We start from the raw sequence: 25,360 nt of genomic DNA, 5'->3' as shown, positions 1-25,360 counted from the left end.
AGAATCCCACATCCCACTTGACAGAGAATGCCTGTGTCTTAGGACACAGGCTTTTTTTTTTTTAATATGTATTTATTTATTTATTCGGCTGTGCTGGGTCTTAGTTGTGGCATGCGGGATCTTTTAGTTGCGACGTGCGGGCTCTTAGTTGCGGTGTGTGGGATCTAGTTCCCTGACCAGGGATCGAACCCAGGCCCCCTGCATTGGGAGCGCACAGTCTTAACCACTGGGCCACCAGGGAAGTCCCAGGATGTATATTTAAACAGCTTATCCATTTAAAATAAGTATCCTAGCACTGAACTAAGAGATGGGGCCTTTTCTAACAGGCTGCTGTCAGAGTCGCAGTTCTTGCTGACAGGCTAGCCCCTGAAATGTGCCCATCTCCCTCCTTGAATCCTGACCAGCTTTTTTCCCAGCCTGCTAATTGGTGTAAGGGGCCCCGCTCCCAAAGGCTGCTCGGCCATGAGCCTCACGGGAAGGGCTTGTCCCCTGGTTTCGTTCTCCCTCCTTCCAGCACTGTGGTCCCCTGATGGCTGCCTGGTGACAGATGCTGGTGATGGAGGGCGTCAGGGAATCCCCCATCCCCACTCCCCGAAGCACTTCTTCGCTGAGCACCTCTCATTACAGCCCCATTTCTGGTCTCGCACATGTTCTCCCACACTTAGCTCTATTATGCCACCACTTGTTTCCTTTCCCAGCCTGGCTTTGAATAATGTAAATCTTTCCTCTTGATAGCATCACTGCTCATTATTTTCTGTCTGCCACCACATGAGCTTATCCACTGGTACCTCTGAGAAGCCAGCCACCCACAGTGCAGGGACAGTGCCCCCCCCCTCCATCTCTGTAAAGGTGGTTCAGTGCGGGCCCAGCCCCAGGTGGGAGAGGTTCAAGCCCTGCTGGCTTTGGTGGGAGGACAGCGCTCTTTCTTTGGCTCTGGCCCAGAACACTCTCTGTAGGAGGAGTGGGTCAGGGGCCACTGCCCTTTCACCTTTGCCAGGCAACTGGCTTTGGACAAGTCACTTGAGTACCCTCTACTGAGGGATTGATTTTATCAACACAGGGCAGATGCTGCCCCCAAACAGGCCCGGAGTGCCCTCAGCCTCCTGAAGTCTGCCCTCTACACCCCAAACTCAGCACTGGATACAACTGCTCTGGACCTCCAGGTGAAGATAGCCCATGGTCTTCGAATATGTCATGTAGGATTATTACTGTGGTTTTATGCAAAGAAATGCACTCCAATTTTGTTCTATAACTAACAACTCAACAGTGCCTAGAATCTCCGGAGTCCCTCAGTGTGACCCTGTGATTCTGTAACAGTAACTATGTTTCGATGGAATAATGACTTTGTAACCTAATGTTTAAAAGCTCCCTCTGTAAACGTAGGGAGTACAAACCTGCTTGGTTCTCCCTGGACTTCCCAGTATCAGAGTTATTTGAGACCTCCAAGATGATTACTATTTGGAATTTGATTCCATGGTCTCCTTAAAAACTTATGGAAGCTTTCAGGCACATGAAATCATCAAGATCTTCCTTTAGAAAAAGTAATTTCAGATTATTTCTAGAAATTTTACCAGAAAAGTGTTTAAACCTTCTCCTGTTCTAAAACCCAATTTTAATTTATTTCTTTACAAAACATCTTTGCCTGTCTCTCGTATCAGGTTAAGCAAGCACATTTGGCAAATCAAAAGGGGGAAAGAAAGTCATATTTGTGGGTTTCAGTGTGCCAGTGGTGGAATAGCAATAGAATCTTACATTATATTATAAGGAGGAAACCAGTCTTTAAATATTGGCTGGAAAATCACACCCTTAATCGTTTGCGGTGTGTTTTAGAAATTGGCACTATTGTAAAAATCTTTTACAATGGATTTGTCAGAATGTCCTAAGCATAGAAGAATATGGAAGGTTGCTGAATTTCTTGGTAGATCAGAAAAGCGAGTGTGTTGAGAAGAATACATATTGACAAGTATATACTGTTTAAGGTTCCTGTCTCTTCAGTCATCTTACTTGGAATGGTTGGAGAATTTTCCTGAAGTGGCTAATGTACCATAAGTAGACAATGTGAGTACATCTATCACATGTGATCAAGACAGAAAAGAAAGGAATAAAATAAGGTAAATAACTCATTTAGCTTTTAGAGCCTCAGATCAAATTTTACATGGATTACTCACCTTTACAGAATATGTAAGTAGACTGTATATTCTTTAATTTGGGGTGGGGGGGAGGAAGAAGGAGGATATTTTATTCTTTGTCTCTCTTGTCACTGTGGATGTGTATGTTCATTAAATATTTTTTTTCCTTTAAGTAAAAAAATTAAGCCTTGGAGAAAGGCTTCTAATGCCATTAATTTGATGTAGAAAGTCTACTTTATACTAGTTGGTTTGAAGAATATGAATTCATTCTTCTTTTCCTCCCTTCCTTTATTCTTTGAAGAATGATATTTTACATTTGTATGTTGCTCTAGAGTCTGTCTTTATTTCTTTATTTCTTCACACCTATCCTGCAAGGGAGGTGACACAACTGGCCCACTTCAGGGATAAGGAAACCAAGGCCCCTGCCATAGATGAACAGCCACACCATGGTGGTGATGTTTGGATAAGAACCCAGTCTCCTGGCTCCTAGTTCCCTGCAGGCAGTGCCTATCACACCTGGAACCTGTAAGAAAGGAGATGTACTTTAGGTACAATGGACCCTTTTGTTATCCCTCCATGTTTTTCCCTCAAGAGCTGAATCCCATCCAAACATACGTAGAAACCAAGGAAGGCTTCCTGGGCTGCGCTGAGGGCAGTGCGGCACTGCCTCGGCTTTCCCCGTCGCTGTCATGAGGCAGGGCTGGACGTCAACTCAGTCTCTCACCTGGGCTTCGCTCTCACTCATCTGAGGCCAAATCGCCCTTGAGAGATGGGACGGTGGATATTTACATGGCTTACATTCATCACCGGTAGTCTCAGTGTCACCATCGCTGCCACTCTGCCTCAGCGAGAGAGACAGAGGACTCTGGGCTGAGTTGTCAGTGCTCCCTGGCTCTGCAGTTTGGCTGTTCTGTCTCGGGAGATGGCTCCTTTGGGTCTAGAATCCCTTCTGATGGTCTCACCCGCCCTACTTGCCCCACCATTCTTCCTGCTGGTAGATTTGGGTGAACCCATCTCACATGCCTCTGTGTGCCTTGGAGAACCATCTCCAGATGTGTTTTAGGAACTTAAGAGTAGATGGGGAAGGTAAAGATAATTCTGATACTGAGGATTGCTGTGTCCTCTCTGTGTCCCACTATCCCACCATCGTCTGTAGTCTTTCTCTGGCTGGTGAGGGACCCTTCGGATGGTCACATTTGCCCCCAGCCCTCCTGGGCCATATAGTCTGAAGAGAGCCTGCGGCTGGACAGCCTGAGGGTAGAGAGACAGGCAGCAAGGAGCCTCCCTGGTCCTCACCGTGCGCTTGTGCCCTGAGCCTCGGGACGGGGGGCGCGGGGAGGGGAGGGAGTCTGGGTGACCACGTGGGCGGATCTGCCTATCAGTGGGCTGCCCCGAAGGCTGTGGCAGCCGGCGCTGCTTCATGTTGATGGAGAGTCTGTCCAGTTCAGGCGCAAAGCTCTGCGAGTCTCACATATCTGCTCTCCATCAGTCCTGCCAGGCCATCCAGTAGGAGACACTGGAATGATTAACGAGCAGGACAGGAAGACAAGTGCTTCCTGGAGCAACAGCTGTCTGCCACCATCCGCTGAATAATTAGATAACTGCGGCAAAGCGGGATCTCAACCAGGGAGAGCTTTGGTAGGTGAGGTGCTAAGCTAGTCCCAGAGAGTCAGGGCATCAGGCCCACACTCCCCCACTTTGGGTCTTTCTAGCTCCTCTTCTGCTGGGCCTAAAATAGTGACAGTCCCCTTGACCCTGAGAGCTGGGGAGAAGGCTATGCATGTTGACAGCTGTGGGTACCCTCTACCCAGGGCAGCAGTCAGAGGGAGGGTTGACGTACATGTTGCCAAGAACCTACCAGTGTTTGCAACAAAAGCACATACTCCTGGCAAGAAGTTGGGAGACTTTCTTGATCACAAGTGGTATCTCCTAAGCACTTTAATTTACAGAGGATTAGCAGGAAGTGGAGTGCTGGGCTCAAGGAATAATGACACAAAGAAACGAAGCAGAGAAACCCAATTTCCTTCCTTTAAGGGGAAAAAATTATCCATTTATTTAAATGAATTACAAAGGACAGAATGGAGTGTGGCATTTCCTTCAGCCCGGAATTCAATGGATTTTTAAAGAGCTGCATATCTCCTTGGTCAGACCAGAAGCTGGGATCTGCAGCCTGTCTGCAGAAATTGAACTGCAGGCTCGGAACTTCATTAAGATTCAGGAGCCTTCCCCCTGGACAAATGACTCACTGATCCAGCCCCTTCTCTCCTGCTTCTCCTTGAGGGCCCTTGCCTGGCTTAGCTCATATTTTACATTCAGCACCTCTAGTTACCCAGAAATTGCATGCAAAATTGTGAAATAGAAAAGCAGTGGGCCATGTGACTCCATCAGTTCTGCCTGGGATTGCATCATCCTTGACTTGTAGTGTTCAGGGGCTGGGCTAGGAGGTTCGCTTACAGAAAGACCAGAGGCCCCAGACACCTACCAAAAGTTGCAGTTTGAATACATGCTCTTAGCACACCTGCTGTGTAAGTGGGGCAAATCTATAGAAATGAATGGAACTGAAATAAGATTGGAGATGTTCATGGTGAACAAGAAAATTGCCAGAATGGAATGTAGACAGAAGTGATGGTTATTGTCATATATGCAATGACCATGTGTGAGACTTGACGGGTTTTACTAACAGGAGCCTTTCAAGGCCCAGCACTTAATACCCGGCTCCATCTGCAGTGATTCCCCCATGGCATCCTGTTTGTGAGTCCAGGGCAAGGAGTTCTAAAACCTTATCGTTCACACTGTGATTGGAAAATGCTAAGATATCGTGATTCAGACTGTGGCAATACAGGGGGGAGGAAGAGGAGGAGAAACAGGAATCAGGCACCCACCCTGTGCTCAGTACTTCACATGTCAATTCATTTCATTCCCACAACAGTCCCATGAGATAGGTGGTGGTGTCCCAATATACAGGTGAGAAAACTGAGGCTCCGAGAAGTTTGACTATGTATAGGAGGCAATACTTGGCATAATGGAAAAAGTATGGGTTTTGGAGTCAGAGGTGGGATCAGAGCCTAGCCTTACCACCCGCAATTTGTAGCATCTGTTTTCTCATCTGTAAAATCTGGACGCCTATGCACTGGCCTGTTGGGAGGATTAAATAAGATACCATAGATGACAGCACAGCCTTAGCACACCATAGACCCTCAGGAAAAGGCAGGTACCATTGTATGACCTCAGAGAGAAAACCAAGATTTGCACCTTGAGGGGTCAGCCTCATCCCAACCTTCCACCATGACCCCGGCCTCCGGATCCACACCTGAGGACTATTCTTAAGTGACCGGAACAAGCCCATCTGGGACACAGTGCAGGCCCAGCCGATGAGTCCAGTGCCCTAGGAATCCTTTACCTTTCAGCTTTGCCCACTGCAGATGAGTTCCCACGCCTCAGCAGACACGGCTGAGATAAGCAGGAGGATGACCTCACTCGGTACGCACAGTGTAGATTATTCTCTGAGCATTTCTGTATGTTTGAACTCCTTTATGTAAAATTTTACAATCCCTTTCCCCAAAATTGCATGACTGAGATTTCATCAGGCCTGAACATTGATTAGATGAAGAGGACATGACACAGAGAGGAATTTAAAAATAACCCTGAATATAGCATCAGAATTTGCCACATCGTATTACAAAAATCTCCTGTCTCTGTGTCTGTGTGCCCTGCTACTCTGTGTATCATGTGTCTTTTGCATCCTCCAGTGCCTAGCTCATTGCCTGGCTCACAGAGTAGGTGAAGTAGCAACGCAGTAACAGAGAGCTGGTAAGGGAGCAAATGCTGGCCGTTTCCCCGGGATCTGAGCCTCTAGAACTGTGTGTGTGGCTTCGGCTTCACTTCTGCTTGCCTCAGAACTCTAGGGCAAGCAGTCCATTCCCACAAGTACCCCGCTCGGCCCTGGGGTGGGGCTGAGCTGGGCTGAGCACTAGAAATGTCCATGTTCAATGACTTAGGAGGTGGGTTAAAGGGGCACTGCTGCCTGTTTCCCACAGAGACACACTTTCATCCCTTGAAACGATCATTTCTCTGCACTCACTGAATGGGATCCCAAATAACATGTTTCAAACAAGTCTTTTATCACTGTTGCCCCTTGGAACACATTTCAAATGCTGGCCATTAAAAACAGGCCGTTTCACAGGCTTCTAATGATGACACTAATAACTGTGGGTTTTCGTCTCTAAGAGTCCTGACGGGCAAGACTCAAGGAGTAAATTACGGAGCTAACTTTTATGTACAGGGTTTATTGATCTGTGAGCTTCAAGGGAACTACGCCAGCCCCCAAAGCTTGGCAGTCCAGATTACCTTTTCATCTAAGTAATTGGGCCACCTGGGTACAGTTAATTTTCTATTTATATTAACAGGAAGACAAAGAACATGATGTGCCAGTTCTGTAATAAAGTAACAGACGTATCAAAATATTCTACCTGGTAATTATAAATAAATTGAGTTTTCCCATGACCCACTGAGGGTTATGTTGCTAATTCATTGTGCATTTGATCATAATTCGTCACGAGAAGATTCCACGCTGCCGTGTATACTTGTGTCTCCAGAGTAGGTAAAGGTGCTCCATCATAAAGTACCCAACTGTCTTAATCCCCGTCATCTCCTGCTTTTGTTTCTTAACAGGTGAAAGTCATGCTTCGCATTTGTTCCACATTGGCTCGCGATACCTCGGAATCCAGCTCTTTCTTAAAGGTGGACCCACGAAAGAAGCAGATTACCTTGTATGACCCCCTGACATGTGGAGGTCTAAATGCCTTCCAAAAGAGGGGGAACCAAGTTCCTCCTAAGATGTTTGCCTTTGATGCGGTTTTTCCACAGGATGCTTCTCAGGTGGGTACAACCCCTTCTCAGGCTCAGGAAAAATTGATTAGTTTCAAGAAGCTTTAACTATTCACTAGGACCCATGAGCTGGGAGGGTATCTTCCAGAGCACTCTGATGGGTCACTTCCACTGTCTACACAACAACTTTCAGAAGCCAATTTGAGTTCCATTGAATAGTTCAGTCCTTTGGAATCGCTGGTGTCACACCTTGGGCAGGATTGTTGTGCCAGGATTTCAACAAAACATACTCTTGGAGAGAAGGAAGAGTGAGCCAATCAGTGGATGGCAAACAGAAGCAGGAAGAGAGCAGGCAGAATTGGAAGTTTCAGGTACAGCTGCATCGAGATGTTGGCAACTGGTCCATTAAGACCCCACTCCTGCCTGGGCTTCTGGGTGTGAGCATGTAAGAAGGGAAAAGATGTTTCAAGGAGCTGGGTTAGAATTAGGCAGGGTTTGGGACTTCTCTGGCCATCCAGTGGTTAAGACTTCGCCTTCCAATTCGATCCCTGGTCAGGGAGCTAAGATCCCACATACCTCTTGGCCAAAAAAAACAAAACATAAAACAAGCAATATTGTACCAAATTTAATAAAGACTTTAAAAATGGTCCACATTGGGCTTCCCTGGTGGCGCAGTGGTTGAGAGTCCACCTGACGATGCAAGAGACACGGGTTTGTGCCCCGGTCCGGGAGGATCCCACATGCCGCGGAGCGGCTGGGCCCGTGAGCCATGGCCGCTGAGCCTGCGCGTCCGGAGCCTGTGCTCCGCAACGGGAGAGGCCACAACAGTGAGAGGCCCGCGTAGCGCAAAAAAAAAAAAAAAAAAAAATGGTCCACATCAAAAAAAAATTTTTTTTAAGAAGGAATTAGGCAGGGTTCTAGGGCTCCATAGAGGGCAAGTCCTACTGAGGACCTGGAGTGCTAGGCAGGGAAACTGAGGCTGATGTGCAGTCCTGTGGCCTGGGTCAGGGGAGTGGAGAGGAAGAAGAGAGGCTAGGGATAGCTGGTGTGTTAGTTAGCTACTGCTGCATTGTAAACCACCCTAAGCCTAGTGGATTAAAACAGTAAGTATTTATTATTGCTCATGAGTCTGTAGGTCAGCTGAGTGTTCCTCTGCTCCTAGCTCGGCTCACCTGTGTGTCAGTGATCAGCTCTGGGCTGGGTCGGCAGCTCTACTGATCTTGGCTGGATGCTATCACATGTTTGAGGGTTGGCCAGTTTTAGGCTGGTCCAGAATGGCCTGGGCCAGGTCACCTGGTCTGTCTTCCATGTTGTCTCTTATCAACCAGCAGGCTGTCTTGGGCTTGCTCTCATGGCCATGAGAGGATCCGAGCTTGCAGGCCTCTTGAGGTCTAGGCTCGGAATTGACACATCATCACTTACGCTGAAGGCGACTGGTCCAAATTCGAGGAGTGGGGAAGAGGCTCTGTCTCTTGATTGGAGGAGCGGCAAGGTCACATTGCAAGGGGCATGCACACAGGGAGGGGTGGAGAATTGTGACCATTTTTGTTAGTCTGTTATGAGTATAATTTGGAGGCTTCTTGGGGGCCCAGGGTGCCATGATTCCTTAACCAAGGCTCCTGGAACCAATCCCAGTAGAACAGATGTCTACTAGAAGATTCACTTACACCATCTGGTGCAATTCATCTGCAATGGATTGGTGCAACTGGATCTTCTAGTAGACATCTATAACCCAGGTTATAGGTGTACAGTGGCCTACTGTGCCTGCACTTTGGCATCAGACACCTGCACCTTCCTGATAAATTTCCAGCACTTCCCAAGATTTAAACAAAACAGTGTGCACTCGGGTAACCAATAGCCTAGAGCAGAACCTGAAGACAGGGTGCTGATGGCTACCATTTGCAGCTCTTGCTAATTTCCTCCATGTGGTATCTGAGTATAGGAAGTAGCGATGTTCACACAGACACCATAGGCACTTAGCACATATTATAGGCTCCATTCATTAGCAAGCTAAGCATGTGGTTTCCCCAAAGAGTTTTACCATGAGAAGACAAAGTGCTTTATGAATAAGTTCTGTAGTTTTTCTCCTCGTTACATTTTTTGTGTGTTGTACCGCCCAGTGGGCTCACTAATCTAAAACTGACATTGGGTCTAATAAATGGCCTACAAGTAATTTAATTAACACAGGTAAAACTTATCAAAAGCGAATCTCCCTAAGTTGTAAGAATGCCAAAGCAACCCCTAAATTAAGTGTGGACTATTAATGAGTTTTAGATTTATTCCGGAAAAGGGAGCCATTTTTATTGCTAGTCTTTGCTTACATTTCACACTTGGTTCCAGAGCTCATATGCTCAGTCTTACAGTTGCTATCGCTTCAGAATGCTTGCTTTTGTTACATTTCCAATATAATAAATTACATTTCTCTATAAATTTGTAGTTTTCAAGAAGTTTCATATACATTAACCCATTCGACTCTTCCTGGAATTCTGTGGTATCGAAAAGGGAGGTAGTGCTGTTTTCACATTACAGACAAGGAAACTGAGACTCAAAAATTCAGTCTCTCATTCACAGACTCTTTCCTGAGTGGACATCTGTCCTGGAGTCTTCCTATTAACCAATCTGTGTCCTGCTCAGGATGGTGTTGTATCTTTGCCCTCTCGCCATTTTATCCACTATTTACTAGCAGTGTGTCCTTGGGCAAGTCACTCTACCTCTCTGGGCCTCAGTGTCCTCATCCATAAAATGAAGATAAGATCAAAATGTGCCTCATTGGGCTGCTATGATTCACTGTGTGGATACACATGAGGTGCCTAGAGCAGAGGCAGAACACAGTGAGTGCTCAAAAAATGCTACTGTTTTTACTATTCTGTTGTCATTGTTAATAGTAATATCATGCTGCCAGAGTGTTCAGCCTCAGCCCCTGTGAAGGAGCACCCTCTGAGCCTCCGAAGCAGGAAAGCAGGAAAGCGTACAGAATGGGCCTCTGCTCTCAGGCCCCTGTTGTTGGCCTGTGAGGCAGCAGCAACCACCGTGGCCCAAGGCGGTCATGAACTTTGCTTTTACCCGGTCTCTAAGGACATCAGCTTCCTGAAGCTAAGCTCCTTGCTCCTCCTTATAAGCCACACTCAGTACCCTCAAGTGGTCTCGGCGGTCATCAGCTGCCCATTGCTGGGGCATACCTCTGCTGGTTCTGGCTTTGGGGAGGTGTCTTAGTCCATTTTCACTGCCTTAACAAAACAGCACAGACTGGGTAGCTTATAAGCAACAGAAATTTATTTCTTACAGTCCTGGAGGTTGGAAGTCCAAGAACAAGGAGCTGGCAGATTCAGTATCTGGTGAGGACCCCTTCTTGATTCACAGACAGATGTCTTCTTGCTACGTCCATTGTGGAAGGTCCAGGGAGCACTCTGGGCCCTCTTTTATAAGGGCACTAATCCCATCCACGAGGGCTCCACCCTCATGATTAATCACCTCCCAAAGGCCCCACCTTCAAATACCATCACATTGGACATTCAGTTTCAACATATGTACTTGGTGGGGTAAGGGGAGCACAAACATTCCACCGTCACCAGGAAGGGCGGGTAGGAGGACTGAGTCCTGCCGGTGGGTAACAGGCTTCCTGCACACCCAGCCCTGCCTGTGGAGTCCACTTGGGAAGGCTCCTGCTTCTCTAGGCTCAAGGAGAAAGACAGCAAAGGGCCTCCAGGGGCCGTTGTCAGCTAACAAACACCAGATGGACATGTTACTGACCGCTCTCTTCTCAGTGGACACTGGGCAAGAATTCTGCAAGGGGAGGCCCGCCCACCCTGTGCCCTGTGAGGCTGCTCCTTTGGACGGGTGATTCGGTAATGTGTGCGGATTTGGTCCACACACAACCATCTTTCTCTTTGCTGACCTTGAATCTAATACAGTTTGTTTTATGTATGGCTCAAGGTGGGCTCTCAGCCTCCTAACCGCCATCTCACTTTATGTCCGAGGAAGGCAGGGTTCATTTGGTGATATCTTCTCCTGGCTCTGCAGAGGTACCTTTAGCAAATTGCCTCAAGATTCCACCTCAGTCTCAGGGTTTGGCTCCGGACTCTCATTGCCTAGGCCCCGGGGGTGAGACAGATCCTGTGGTCCCCACCGCAGCCTCATCCTGCCACCCGCTTCGTTCAGGAGGAGCCCCCAGCAGAGCTGCTGAGGCCATCACCAGAACAATTGACAGTTGTTAGGAGTGTGGTTTTTCAATTTCGGTTCGGGAGAGAACATTGATTTTCGAACACTTAGGTTCATTGTGCTGTTGCAACCTGGAGCTGAATAACTACATTCAGTGCCGAGGCTGCAGTTCTCAGATTCCCACTGGGAGGCACGTTGCTCCGATGCCCGCTGAGCCCCGGGTTTGCACGTCCTCTGAATGCTTCCAGATCTGACTCTGGTGCTGAGGGAGAAAGGAAGGTGCAGCACACGGTGAGTGATTCTGTCCTCCTGCTGCTGTGAAAGCCTCAGATGCTAACCAGAGAGATTTCCCAGACCCCCAAGTTGGTTCACAAAATTTATTTTCTTATCATTTGCACAGTGCTGTGTTAGGTGTTAATGGGGAAATACAAAATGTTACCAAGAGACTGGCCTCTGTCTAAGGATGTAATAATCACATTGGAGATGAGACACATAACAGGCTGAAGACCACCCATTGTAACATACTGACCAATGGTGATTAATAGTGTATACATTGAATGTATCTAGAGAGAAAGAAAGAAAAGGCTGGTTTTGAAAAGAGAAGGATGTAGATGGAGAAAGAGGAGAGAGTTAGGAAGACAAAGCAGACATGCATCACAAACCTCCTGCTTAGATTAGAACTGTAATGTATCCCAAGGTCACTTTCCTGAAATGGCACATCACCCTTTACCCTCTAACAAGCCTAGCCATTTCATAAGCTCTGAGTGTGTGTGTGTGGTGGTGGTGGAGGTGTGTGTGTGTAAAGGAAGGATCTAGTTAGCAGAGGGTGAATGGAATATTTAAATACTTGCCTGGGGAGGAAGCCAGAATGGCGTGAGGTCCATGAAAGCACTCTGCGTTCCCGTTCCAGCCTGTTCGTGCCTGGTCTGCAGAGACAGCAGCTGAAATGTACCACAAATTAGCAGAAGGGTGGTTTGCTTTTAATGTGCGTAATGCTCAGGCTCGCGAGGGAGTGGGAGGTAGGAAGGGCTCTGAGCACCTCCAGAACTGCGTTAGAGCCGACCCATCTGGAAATGCCATGGCTCTGGGACCCTGAGTCCCAGGAAAGCAGGTGCAAGTTTCCATTGTTAATGGTCGACTCACGGTTTGTGTCTCCTCTTGTGTCTGCCAGGCTGAAGTGTGTGCTGGAACCGTGGCAGAGGTGATCCAGTCTGTGGTCAACGGGGCAGATGGCTGTGTGTTCTGTTTCGGCCACGCCAAGCTGGGTCAGTGAGAGCTTTACTTTTTCATGCTGCTTGTTGGATTTCCCAATCTCTTTATCCATTCTTCCGTATTGCACCCAGAGTCCTCGGATGAAGGGAAAGGTGGTTTCCCGCAGGTGCTGAATTGAATAATCAGGAATAACCATTTCTGCTTCTGAAATGTAGATGCTCATCCTAAGTGGATTCCCAGTCATCTAGGAAAGTCTTAGAGTCCAAGAGATGCACAAAAGGAGTAGTGGGGTTGTTCCCACTCGGTCCAGGTCAGGGTCACGCCCAGAAAGCCAGCAGGAAAATTACATTTCCTGAGCAGGGGTTGCTGGGGAGCAGAGAGGACTCCCCTTCCCCAGAGGACTTGGGTTCAACATAATGCCAGAGGAGCAGCCACCAAGCAAAGGCCAGACCACATTAGCACCTGTCTGGGGAGATCAGTCTGCCAGCATCCTTGCTTCCCACCACTCAGCTGTCGGGAATCCACCTGTGCTGAAGCACCTGGGAAAGGCGGCCGCCACACACCTCTGTGAGGGTTTGATGACTGAATCCCCTTGAAGTGCCTTCTTAATCCTGACCTGTGACCATCTGCTCACCAGGTCTCACTTTACATGCTTGATAAGTTAGTAATTTGGCGAGTTCCAAAAAGTGTCCCCGGGCAGAGCTTCCAAGAGCAGCTTTGCAATGATGGAGCCAGTTCTAGGCCAGGTCGGAAAGCCCATTTCATCTCACTGCCACTTCAGTCTTCTTGATCTCTGATCAAAGCAGTGATCCAGATTTTAATGGAATTTGACTATGCAAAATATACACAGCATTTAACTTGAAAAAGGATATAAAGCATAAGTATGTGGAGTGAATCTGTGGGGTGGTGATAAAAAGAACCATATTAGTGATGAAAGACTTCTTCTGCCTTCCCACCATGAGAAAAACAGTACAGAAACTGGATAGCTTGTAATGTTTGGGATCCTGCTCAAGGTCAATTGTGATTTACTCTTGTCGTTAGTCGGGGCTCTCACATTCTTTATTATAGCTATTCCATCAATAGTACTTGGAAATGTCAAATGTTTAATATTTCTCTCACCTTTTCCTTTCCTTTCTTCCCACTCCCCACTCCCCATATGCCTTTCTTCTGCATCCTTGGCATCTGTTTTTGAGACTATAGAATGATGCCTGGACACTCAAGCTGCTTTTCTTTCTTTCCTCGCTCTCCCAGGAAAATCCTACACCATGATCGGAAAAGACGATTCCATGCAGAACCTTGGCATCATCCCCTGTGCCATCTCTTGGCTCTTCAAGCTGATAAATGAACGGAAAGAAAAGACTGGAGCCCGTTTCTCAGTGCGGATCTCAGCCGTAGAGGTGTGGGGCAAAGAAGAGAACCTTCGGGACCTGCTGTCGGAGGTGGCCACGGGAAGCCTGCAGGACGGCCAGTCTCCGGGCGTGTACCTGTGCGAGGACCCCATCTGTGGCACGCAGGTGATTGCTTCTGGGGCTTGGCTGGCTCCAAGGTGGCTCGTCCCTACCTTGGTGGCTGGGGCAGTTCACCTGGTGACTCACTCAACATGCAACCGGGGGAGGCTTGCAAGTGTTTACCTTAAAGTGGACTGGAACTTTATGGCCTGCAGCTGCAGGGCAGCTGCTCGCCCAACCTAAATATTTGTACCTTGAATCTAATTGACAATGAGCAGGAACCACAGTTGTTGTAGCGTTTGGGGGAAATTGAATTCACTTTCTTTACGCCCCTTTCAAAAAAAAAGAAAATACAATCTTTCTTTTGTTTAGCAACAAGCGGAAATGTTTACTGCTTTGCACAAATAGCTCCAGCCATTACTGGGGCTGTTTATGGCTCTATAAACTGTGTTTCTGGCACTGGTTTACAGCCGGACTAGTAGTGCTGTAGGAAAAACTAATAACCACTTTCTAATTGGAACCATGATATAATTGCTGGAACCATGGAAGCCAAGAGAAGTTCCAGTTCACCTTTTCAGGATGTCATACCTGTTGTGAGTGTTTCTCCCTCGCTGTTTGACAGTAGAGGTGGGAATGACCTGGGAGGACCCTGGTTCATATCCAGAATAATCAGATTTTCCAGTCTTTAGCTATAGGCTCTATTTTCTAGTTTTATCAGATGCCTCCTTTTTAGATAGGTGTTCATTTTGATAAATACCTGCCTCACCCCAGGTGGGACTGTTTTCTCGGGTGAGGATACCCACTCTGTTACACCCATCTACTCACACCTGGCCATGTTCTTCCCCTGCTTAGAGCACCTCAGATCCTTCCACTTGCATTATGAATCCTCGTGGTTCGCAAGAGGCCCTACACAACCTTCCAGCATCACCTGCTACCACTCCCCTCCTGCCACCCCTCTTAAATTACATTTAGGTCCCCTAAGAAAGCAGTGCCCCTCAAACTTCAATGTGCATAAGAAGCACTGGAGATCTTGTTAAAATGCAGATTCTGGTTCCGTAGGTCTGGGATTGGGCCTCTGATTACGCATTTCTAACGAGCTTCCCAATGACTGACCCCACTTTCAGTAGCAAGGCTCTAAGGCACCAACCATCCTCCCTCTTTTTACTCTGGGCCTTTGAACATCCTGTTCCCTGTGCACAGAATGCTGCTGACTCCTCTCCTCTCGCTTTTCATCTGGCTAACTCCTTATTTGTTGGGTATCAGCGAGTTGGCACTTCCTCCAGGAAGCCCTCTTAGTTGTTTCTCCTGACTGTCGATTGTTATTGCCTGGTTAGTTCTTAGCAACTCCCACAGGTCCATACCATGTCTGACTAAAATTGGCTCTTCATAGTTTTAACAGATGCATCAGATACCATTTGGATATGAAACCTAATTAGAATGCAAACTAAGTGGTCATACAAACATTAATCCAGTGGCTCTCAAACTTCAGTCTTCATCAGAGTCACCTGGAAGACCTGTTAAAACACAGACTGCTGGGCTCCACCTCTAGAATTTCTGATTCAATAGGCCTGGGATAGAGCCCTCAAATGCACATTTCTAACAAGTTCCTATGTTATGCTGATGCTTCTGGTCCAGGGACCACACTTTGAGAACCACCAGTTTGGAAGCATAAGATGTGCTCAGACCATATCTACACAGCACCTGTGATGGAATCAGTGTCACCCTACCCACTGCTCCCACTCCAAGCATTACTTAGACATTCAAATATGCTATAACCTCCATTCACTTTTATAACTCCATTAATGAAGTTCCACAGAGGTGAAAGCTCTGGTTAACTGAAGACTAAGAAAAAGAGGAAGAGACCAACATCCTCTTTACCTTCTTCCTGAAGAATCTTAAACATTCTTTGGGTTATCTTTTCTGCGATAGTAAGTATGAAACAACGAGCACCACAGAACCTCTCTGAGGTTTGAGGATTTTGATGGTCTCAGGTTCCAAATATCGACTCTCATGGTTCAGAATTATAGGTACAGTTAGAGTCAGAATAGAAGACTGTCAAAATTTGACCCTAAGGCACATACTGCAAATCATTTCTTGGAATAACCCAGAAATATTAGTTTACTTTTCTTCCCTCCCACCCCCAGTAAAGGAGTGCTGGTCAAATGCTGATAATATTGCTCTGAGTAAGGTTTACTATAATTGCCAAGGCAACTCATAGGATTTAGACACATTGCCCACAGTGCTTCTTTAATCAATTAATGAGTATGCCATGAACATGAATTTAGCAACTAAAGATAAAATAGGTAGCCCTTAAATGATATAGATGAGACATTCAAGTATCTTGGGTGTTTTCATATGTCTTTTACACTTGCTTCTTATTTATAACTATGCTAGTAAATGTGGCCTAAAATTGGCTCTAATTAAATAGCTGGGAAAATTGAGAATTGAGTTAAAGCTAACTAAGTTTTTTCACTTCTTTGTGATACCAGTACTATCTGGACTAAAATCACACTTTGCAACCCACCTGCTTCTAAACCCTCTTAATCTTTGAAATCAAGATGCGGTCACATCCCTCATGTTTTCTTAGGCCCATGGATTACCCAGGATGTGGGTTTGCTGGCCTCTGCGGAGGTCAGGGTGGAACACCTACCCCCACGAATCACCCAGATACAACCATTTGCTTTTCACACCTGATACTTACCAGATTCTACTTCAGTTGTAAAATGGGTGAAAATATGTTTCATCCAATAAGCGTGCTCAGTGTTAATTTTCAGATATGAATAAATTAAGCTGAGAATTGCACACGGATAGAGGCCCTGGTTCCAGAAGGACGTCCGGCCTTCAAGAATGCGGAACGGACAGCCAGGCCCGAGTGGCAGGCAACCCGCCTGCAGCTTCAGTCCTTCCCTTGTGTCTTCCAGCTGCAGAATCAGAGTGAGCTGCGGGCGCCCACTGCGGAGAAGGCCGCCTTCTTCCTGGATGCTGCCATAACCTCCCGGCGGGGCAGCCGGCAGGACTGCAACGAGGACGACCTCCGCAACTCCCACATGCTCTTCACGCTGCACATCTACCAGTACCGCATGGAGAAGAATGGCAAGGGGGGAAGTAAGTCGGCCTCTGCCCTCGAGCCTCCCTGGCCCTCCCTGGAGAGAAGCCTCTCCTCGAGGGCAGCTGTGACCTTTTAAAATGTAGTACGATCTGACCAGTGTGGAGTGCACTGATGTGTCATTCAAGAGCATTGTGTAGTCTGGGCGGTGACGTTTGCTTTCGAACAACCCAGGGGAAAGGGCTCACTCGGTAAAGAGGATTTGCAGATGTAATTGCCATGGGAACGTGAGAGAACAAATTTTGAAAAGAAAAACAGCTGCTCCATAGTAGCTTTTTGTTCAAAAACCTTAAAGGTGCTCATCATGAAAGACCAACATGTAGCTCCCAAAGCACCCTGGCAATGTTACTACTCAGTAGCTTGAAGCCACTATATGGACCAGAAAGAAACAAAACCATGTCTTTTAAATAATCTATAAATCAGACTTCTGAATAACGAACCAGATTCTGGCTGCCTCCCTGCCTCAGGTAATGCCCAACTGTGACATTTCTCTGTAAAAACCTATGCCCAGGGCATGCTCTGTGAGCAAGCTGCACCTCCGGGAACCCGAATCAATGCTTATACGGTCCGCCCTTGGCTGTTTTCAAAGCTGGCACCGACCTCGATGTAGTGCTCCATCCTTTGTCTGCCAAGTAGTATATACTCTATGCTCCGGAGTTGAGTACCAACACTCTGCTGAGTGTCTCAGGTGGGATCCTGGGCAGTGGGCAAAGTAGTCGGTGGACCTCACTGGGCTTTTCTAAGGCAAGTGTGGGCCACAGGGCTGGGCTGGCTGGGCAGCAGCTTCCAGAGTCTCTCTCTGTCCACTTCTACAGGGCTTTCAAAACGTAGGCAACTGGCCCCCAGTGCTCTGCAAATGATTGCCTCAAGGACACTGAATGCCAGAAAAACAAACAAAAACCCTGAGTTAGGAGACTAAGCCTGGTGCCTAGAAGTTGTGCAGCTAATTGACGAATGGGAGGCAGTCAACTAACCTAATTCCAGCTGGAGCCTGGAATTAAGACATGCGAATGGGACCTGTGAATGGGCTCCCCAATTGGGGGTCCTTGTTGCCCAAAGACTTGGACACCGGTTTTCCTGGAGATAGCTCTTGGGGGCTTCTGTTCCCCCTTTCCGCATGGGGGAAGTGGAAGCTACCTGCTCCCCCATCTCAATGCCTTTGTTGGCCCAGTCTTCTGTTATTGTTCCTATTCCTTAATTGTTGTTATTTAGTTCAGGTTTATGAGGTATAATTTAAATTCAGTAAAACTTACCCTTTTTATGTGTTGTTAAATGAATTTTGGCAAATCTATTCAGTCGTGTACCCACCACCACTATCAAGATATAAAACAAAACCATGGCTACAGAAAAGTCGCTCTTGCCCTACTAGTCAGTCCCCTCCCCAGCCCCTGGCAACCACTGATCAGATTTTTGTCCTTATAACCTTGCCTTCGTCCAGAACAACATGTAAATGGAATCATGTGGTCTATATGTGGCCCTTTAGTGTCTGGCTTCTTTCATTGAATATAACGCATTTGAGATGCATCCATATCGCTGAACGGATCAGTCATTCACTTACATTGCTTGCCACCTGCTCCTTTAGTTTTGACTGGGCCCAGAGGTGCACCCCTATCCCTACCCCCAGGACTAAAATCTCACCAGATATCCTCTCTGGGGCCAGAGTTCCACGAATGCAGTCTCAGACCCGCCGCCTTGGCTACGTGCACTGACTGCTGCCCAGGAATCAAGAGGTACTGGCCCTCACTTGCACCCAGGGAGACGTACCATCCGCAGATCAGATCGCTCTTGCCAACGCAGTGATGGTGATAAAGGTCTGACTGGGGATGAGCAAAATATTTTGAATGTGAGTCTTTCAGGGAAGATTGATTCTCAATGAAGGGCTCGCGTCACGTACAGCACTCCCGTTTAGAATAACTTGCTTAAAGAAGGAAGCAAGGGATTAGGATGGGGTGAAATGATCCAGACCTTTAAAATCTGTAACAGAATTTGATCCACAGTTCTCCTAACAATGTGGGAGCTGGCTTTAAATCCTGCCCTCACTGATTCTTCTGAGTTATGTCTTAGCAGCGTGAATGTGGGAATCTGAAAAATGTTTATTTTATTCTTTTAAGCTACCAGTCATAATCATAATCAAAGCCTGCAGTGGATTCTTGTACTCTCAGCAAAGGGTGACTTGCAAAAGATCTGACTCTGGAGCCAAATGGCTTCCAAAGGGCTCTGAGCAAAAAAGCTCAGGAGGGAAGGATAATCCCTCCTTCTAGGTTTCTAACCAAGTTAAAACAACTTGCTTTCAGTTTTTCACTTTCTTTCATGGTTCTGCTCTCAATTTGGAATCTGAAAGTAGGGAGGAATCTTGAAAACAAAGAAACAATGAAATTATTTCAACTATAAGAACTTAACATATAGCTTCCACAAAAGTGTAGGCTAGGACATTCCCTAAACCCAACAATCCACCCAAGTCCTCACCTAACAAATCCTGGGCACTTATTAAATATTTAACATCAAATTCATTTTCTTCCTATTTATAAATTGTGAAAGTGAATTGCTTTTAAATAATAAATTCAGGTTAAAAGACAAGGCAGATGCTATTAATGGCTTCCAAAACCTAGTGAGGTACTTTCTAGCGTATCTGTAGATGAGAACAAAGAAAAGGCAGGCATCCAGGCTGATGTGGGTGTTAGCCCCGAAGGACCTGGGGGCATCACCTGCCTGCTACAGTACCTGGCTTCCGGTGAGGAAGGGAATCCAGGCCAGAATGCACACAGCCTCCTAGCCCACGGCTTGCTAGACTTCAGTGCATTTATATCTGTTTAAAATATAATGAGGAGATTTGGAGTGTTGTTTAAAACGGAAATTTTGTTTACTTATATATAAGCAATAATCCCTGTGGACCTGGCAGCCAGAACTCAATTAAGGGAAAGCTTATTAATTAGTCACCCTGCAGGGAAACAGCAGAGCAAGCTGCTGGTAACTGGCCATTAGAGGCCAGTGAAGATGCTGGATTTAAAGAGGTCTCTGCTGCAAGAACTAAACACACCATGTGTATATGGGCACCTGGAGCTTATACACGTATATGCATTTTATAAACACACACGTACATACACATATGCACATATAAGTGGACAGACAAAAATGTTTACAACATGTCCAGGCAAGGTAGAAAAGAAAATTCTGTGTGGATGTATCACTGCTTTGCAGATAGCACTAGGTTAAGCTTAAAATATTTCCTGCTTTAAACATTTTTGGAGCATTAGTGGGGCTGATTCTTCACCTGTCATGGAGCCTTCCCCTGCTTTGCAAAGCTATGTCTGTAAAGGCGTGAGATTCCCCTTGGGAATTGCAGCAATGGGGAAGGGACCCTAAAACCATGACAATCAAGAGTTGCTCCTCATGAAGATGAGTGAATTAGGAGTCCAAAGCCAGATGCTACGAGTGATACTTCAGTGGAATACGTTCACAATACAGAATTATCCAAGTCCTATCGATTAAGATGGTTTTTAAAAGCCTCACTTTGATGAGTAATCTAAGCTTGCAAACAACTATTGCCCAGGGCTAAGAATGACACTAGGTCTCTGATTTGTTCGTTCATTTTATTGCCTCCAGGGGAAGTGTAGAGGCCAAGTGGGGACTGGGCTGGCTGTGTGTACACCTGTGTACCAGCACCCGGGCATCCATCTGTGTGTGTGCACATGAACCACCGTAGGAGGATGTGGACGTTCATCTCTGCCGGCACTCATCTGTTTACAAGTCTTAATCTTGGTTTTCTTTTGACCACCAACCCCTCTTTCCTATATCTTGGAATGGCTTGAATCAGCTGATGCCCTATCCAGGGCTGTGCTGTCCATAGGACTCTAGAGATCCATTATTTGGGTGGTAGATGTAGGAAAAGGGATCTAGGAAGGAGCACTGCTGCTAAACGATGCAGAACTGGGCCTCTGCTGTCCCTCATTGCAAAGCCCTGTGCAGCGAGGATGGCTACACATGGTGGGGCTACTTTAGGGCTCTCATGTTCCCCTTGGTCAACGGTGAAATGACAGTTTGATGTTTTTAGATTTTTGTAATACAATTTTTAAAATATTTGGCCAGGAGACAATTTTCCAAACGGTGCAGTGTGGAATTCCCACAGTGGTCTCTCATGGCCTTCCCACCACCTGAATCAGAGCAGCAGTTCCCAACCTCCTCTTGAAGCCTGAGGCCCCTGCTCTACCTCTTTCAGCAGATAACCAGCTTCCTGTTTAAGGAGAAGAAAGTCAGTCTGGCTATGACCTCAGTTTCTGTCCTCTTAGCATCCAAACCTCCTTGTCCCTGTACCTCACTTTCCCCCACTCCTTTCCCATAGGTCTGCTTCCTCCCATCTCCTTGCCTTCTTTATCCTTTCCCCTTCTGCCTTTTCTGGGACCCCACCATTTGGCACCCCATCAATCGTCTTTTTGTGCTTTTATTTTCAGTCTCTCCTACCACTGAAGTCAGGGCTGTCTCATCTTGGAAGGAAGGGAAAGGAAGGAACAATAACGTCAACAATAAAAAACCTTGTCTGTACCCTACTTCCAATTGGGACCCCATCAATCGTCTTTTTGTGCTTTTATTTTCAGTCTCTCCTACCACTGAAGTAAGGGCTGTCTCATCTTGGAAGGAAGGGAAAGGAAGAAACAATAACGTCAACAATAAAAAACCTTGTCTGTACCCTACTTCCCCCTTGAGCTGCCTCCCCATAAGTCTTTCAGATTCTCCCCTCTGTGGAATATCTTTCTCCTTTAAGTCCCATAGCAGTTGGGGGATGTTAAGTCACTGCCTTACTCACCTTATATCTCAGTCATTCTGGGCTTTCTAAGCCACATCAGACTATAGGCTCCCTGAGGACAGAGTCCCCTGTTATCTGGCCTCCTGTCCTCCACAGCCTAGAGGTGTGCCTGCACATCAGACCTTACGTGTCACACCACATGAAATGTGTGCTGTATATTAAACAGTGAGTGACTTTCTCGATTACGTAGTTGCAGCTGTTTCAGAAAGAGAGAGACCATTCAATTACTTTTTGGGTAAGCAGGTGGTGTGAGTTCAGAGAAGCCCTGTTATACAACACGGTCAGAAGGAGTTGATCAGTTAATGAGAAAGTTAAGTTAAAAAGGGAAATCATATAAAAGGATACATTCATGTCATAAAACATTTTCAGCTTAAAACATACAATTGTGTGTTTATTCATCAGTCTTCTGATACAGGGCCATGGCTTTCTCTTTGAGATGAGTTTTCAACTATAGATTCTGACTTTTATAAACCACACTTATATTAATAATAGTCTGGTTTTTGCTTTCAATTTCTTCTGAGCGATTGAAGAACTTGAGACGCTTGTGCAGCTAACTGGGTATAGACTTTCCCTAGATTCTTAAAATTTTTTCTACTCTGTAATTTCTCATTCACATCTGATTCAGCATCTTTTTTCAAATATTAACTCATTTTAATCACATCTTTCCAAAGTATTGATTTCAGGTTTTTTTAGAAATACTAGCTCTCTTTACATAATCATATTTTATTGGTTTACATAATATTTGATTATATTTTTATTTATAATATCAAGTACAAGTGGCATAATTAGGTTTAGGAGGAAACCCAACTGACCTGTTGATAAGTGTATAGCTCATGTTTTTGGTGCAAAAGTGCATAGACAAACTGGGAACAGCCAGCACACCCACAAGCATACAACATGCTGTGGGCATCAGGCAGGTGCCTGACCCAGCTGATGGAGGGCCTTGGTTAACCTGGCCAAGTGGCAGGACCATGGTTCCCAAACTTTGCTGCACAAGAGAATCACCTGGGGAGATTTTCAGCTAATCTCAGTGCCTGTGTCGTACTCCAGACCAATTACATTAGAAAGCCTGGGAGTGGGAGCCAGGCATCCATATTTTCTAAAGACTCCAAGGTGATTCTGATATGCAGCAAAGTTTGGGAATCACTAAGTTATAGGAAAGTGAGTTAAAAGTTTCTACATGCTTTATAGTTAGCTCTGGATTTTTGTCTTAGATGCAGCATCTGTTTTCTATGAGATCTTAAGTGATTTATTTAGCATCTGTGAACCTCAGTTTCCTCATCTGTATAAAATAGTGCCAATTCTTGCACTACTGGATTGTTGTGGGAATTAAGTGATTTTAGGAGAATTTAGCATTTCCTGGCACCATGAACATGAGCTGGGAGAGTCACTCAGGAGTGAATTAGTATATCGTTTCCTGTGGGAGAGTAAGGCATGTGGGTAATTTCATTTGGTCAAGGTCTAGACTTGAAATATACATATTCAAATATAAATAGTCTCAAGGCAAGACTGGGTTATGTTCTAAACCTTGCAGCTGTGACCTCAGAAATCTGAAAAGTCCATGAGGAACCTGCTTCTCACCTCCTATTAATTATCACCTATTTTGTTCATTGATTCTAGAACTTCTTTCTCTCCAGCCACCCGCAGTAATGGAAATTCGTGGTCACAGCAGGCGGCCTGTGCTCGCTCACTTTGTACCATATCAGATTCAGTGCCATGTGTGAAGTTCAGAATTCTGTGACTACTGAAACTCCAGTGGATATAGAGCAAAGTTGATTTTCCATTGTTTAAAATGTGACTCTCATTTTGAGTCATGCTGGTATAATTATAGGTATTTTAAAATATTATTCTTCAACACAGTCTAAACTGTGCCTTTTGTTCTCTGTGTTCTATTTTACTACATGCACGTTATACATTTTATTCCATTACATCAAATGGACTATTAGAGTCTGAAAGTCCAAATTGGTCCCTGTCTTTGCCCTTTAATCTGCAGAGCAAATGAAATATCTGAGCTTCTCCTGTCCATATAATTAGGTTGGAAAACAGATGATATTTTGCTCTAAAAATAACTATTTCCCTTGCACACTGCCGTGGACTGATCTTGCATGATACAAAATGGGATAAAAGAGAAGTAACATATTATGCCTTTCCTTTTAAGGATATTTTAAAAATTAATTTTACTTATTTATTTTTTTAACATCTTTATTGGAGTATAATTGCTTTACAATGGTGTGTTAATTTCTGCTTTATAACAAAGTGAATCAGCTATACATATACATGTATCCCCATATCTCCTCCCTCTTGCGTCTCCCTCCCATCCTCCCTATCCCACCCCTCTAGGTGGTCACAAAGCACTGAGCTGATCTCCCTGTGCTATGTGGCTGCTTCCCACTAGCTATCTATTTTACATTTAGTAGTGTATATATGTCCATGCCACTCTCTCACTTTGTCCCAGCTTACCCTTACCCTTCCTCATGTCCTCAAGTCCATTCTTGAGGATTCAGATGTAGATCTGTGTCTTTATTCCTGTCCTGCCCCTAGGTTCTTCATAACCATTTTTTTTTAGACTCCATATATATGTGTTAGCGTACGGTATTTGTTTTTCTCTTTCTGACTTACTTCACTGTGTATGACAGACTCTAGGTCCATCCACCTCACTACAAATAACTCAGTTTTGTTTCTTTTATCACTGAGTAATATTCTATTGTATATAGGGGCGATGATGGCTGTTCTGACTGGTGTGAGGTGATACCTCATTGTAGTTTTGATCTGCATTTCTCTAATGATTAGTGATGTTGAGCATCCTTTCATGTGTTTGTTGGCAATCTGTATGTCTTTTTTTGGAGAAATGTCTATTTAGGTCTTCTGCCCATTTTTGGATTGGGTTGTTTGTTTTTTTGATATTGAGCTGCATGAGCTGCTTGTAAATTTTGGAGATTAATCCTTTCTCACTTGCTTCATTTGCAAATATTTTCTCCATTCTGACGGTTGTCTTTTCATCTTGTGTATGTTTTCTTTTCCTTGCTATGTTTTCCTTTAATTTTTCTTGAATTTTTTTTTTTTATAGAGCAGGTTCTTATTATTTATCTATTTTATACATATTAGTGTATATATGTCAATCCCAATCTCCCAATTCAACCCACCACCATCGCCCCTCCACACCCACTTTTCCCACTTGGTGTCCATATATGTGTTCTCTATATCTGTGTCTCTATTTCTGCCTTTCAAACCGGTACCTGTACCATTTTTCTAGATTCCACATATATGCGTTAATATACGATATTTTTCTCTTTCTGCTCTTTATTTATTTTTGTTTTTATTTCCATTTCTCTAGGAGGTGGGTCAAAAAGTATCTTGCTGTGATTTATGTCATAGAGTGTTCTTCCTATGTTTTCCTCTAAGAGTTTTTTTTTTTTTAAACATCTTTATTGGAGTTTAACTGTTTTACAATGGTGTGTTAGTTTCTCCTTTACAACAAAGTGAATCAGTTATACATATACATATGTTCCCATATCTCTTCCCTCTTGCGTCTCCCTCCCTCCCACCCTCCCTATCCCACCCCTCTAGGTGGTCACAAAGCACCGAGCTGATCTCCCTGTGCTATACGGCTGCTTCCCACTAGCTAGCTATTTTACGTTTGGTAGTGTATACATGTCCATGCCACTCTCTCACTTCGTCC

General features: G+C 45.5%; 1 protein-coding gene across 2 annotated transcripts in view; it reads left to right on the top strand.

Annotated features, from left to right (window-relative positions):
• KIF26B (kinesin family member 26B) overlaps positions 1-25,360 on the top strand; it is a 499,837-nt gene that overhangs the window by 398,679 nt on the left and 75,798 nt on the right. For both annotated transcript variants that reach the window (XM_024133668.3, XM_055084204.1), the window contains 4 exons: positions 6,801-7,007; positions 12,286-12,379; positions 13,578-13,840; positions 16,696-16,879. In XM_024133668.3, coding sequence (XP_023989436.1) covers positions 6,801-7,007; positions 12,286-12,379; positions 13,578-13,840; positions 16,696-16,879 — 748 coding nt within the window. The remainder of the gene's footprint in view (positions 1-6,800; positions 7,008-12,285; positions 12,380-13,577; positions 13,841-16,695; positions 16,880-25,360) is intronic.

This window comes from Physeter macrocephalus, chromosome 4, assembly GCF_002837175.3.
Source record: "Physeter macrocephalus isolate SW-GA chromosome 4, ASM283717v5, whole genome shotgun sequence".
Lineage (NCBI taxonomy): Eukaryota > Metazoa > Chordata > Mammalia > Artiodactyla > Physeteridae > Physeter > Physeter macrocephalus.
This window is presented reverse-complemented; position numbering and strand designations above follow the sequence as displayed.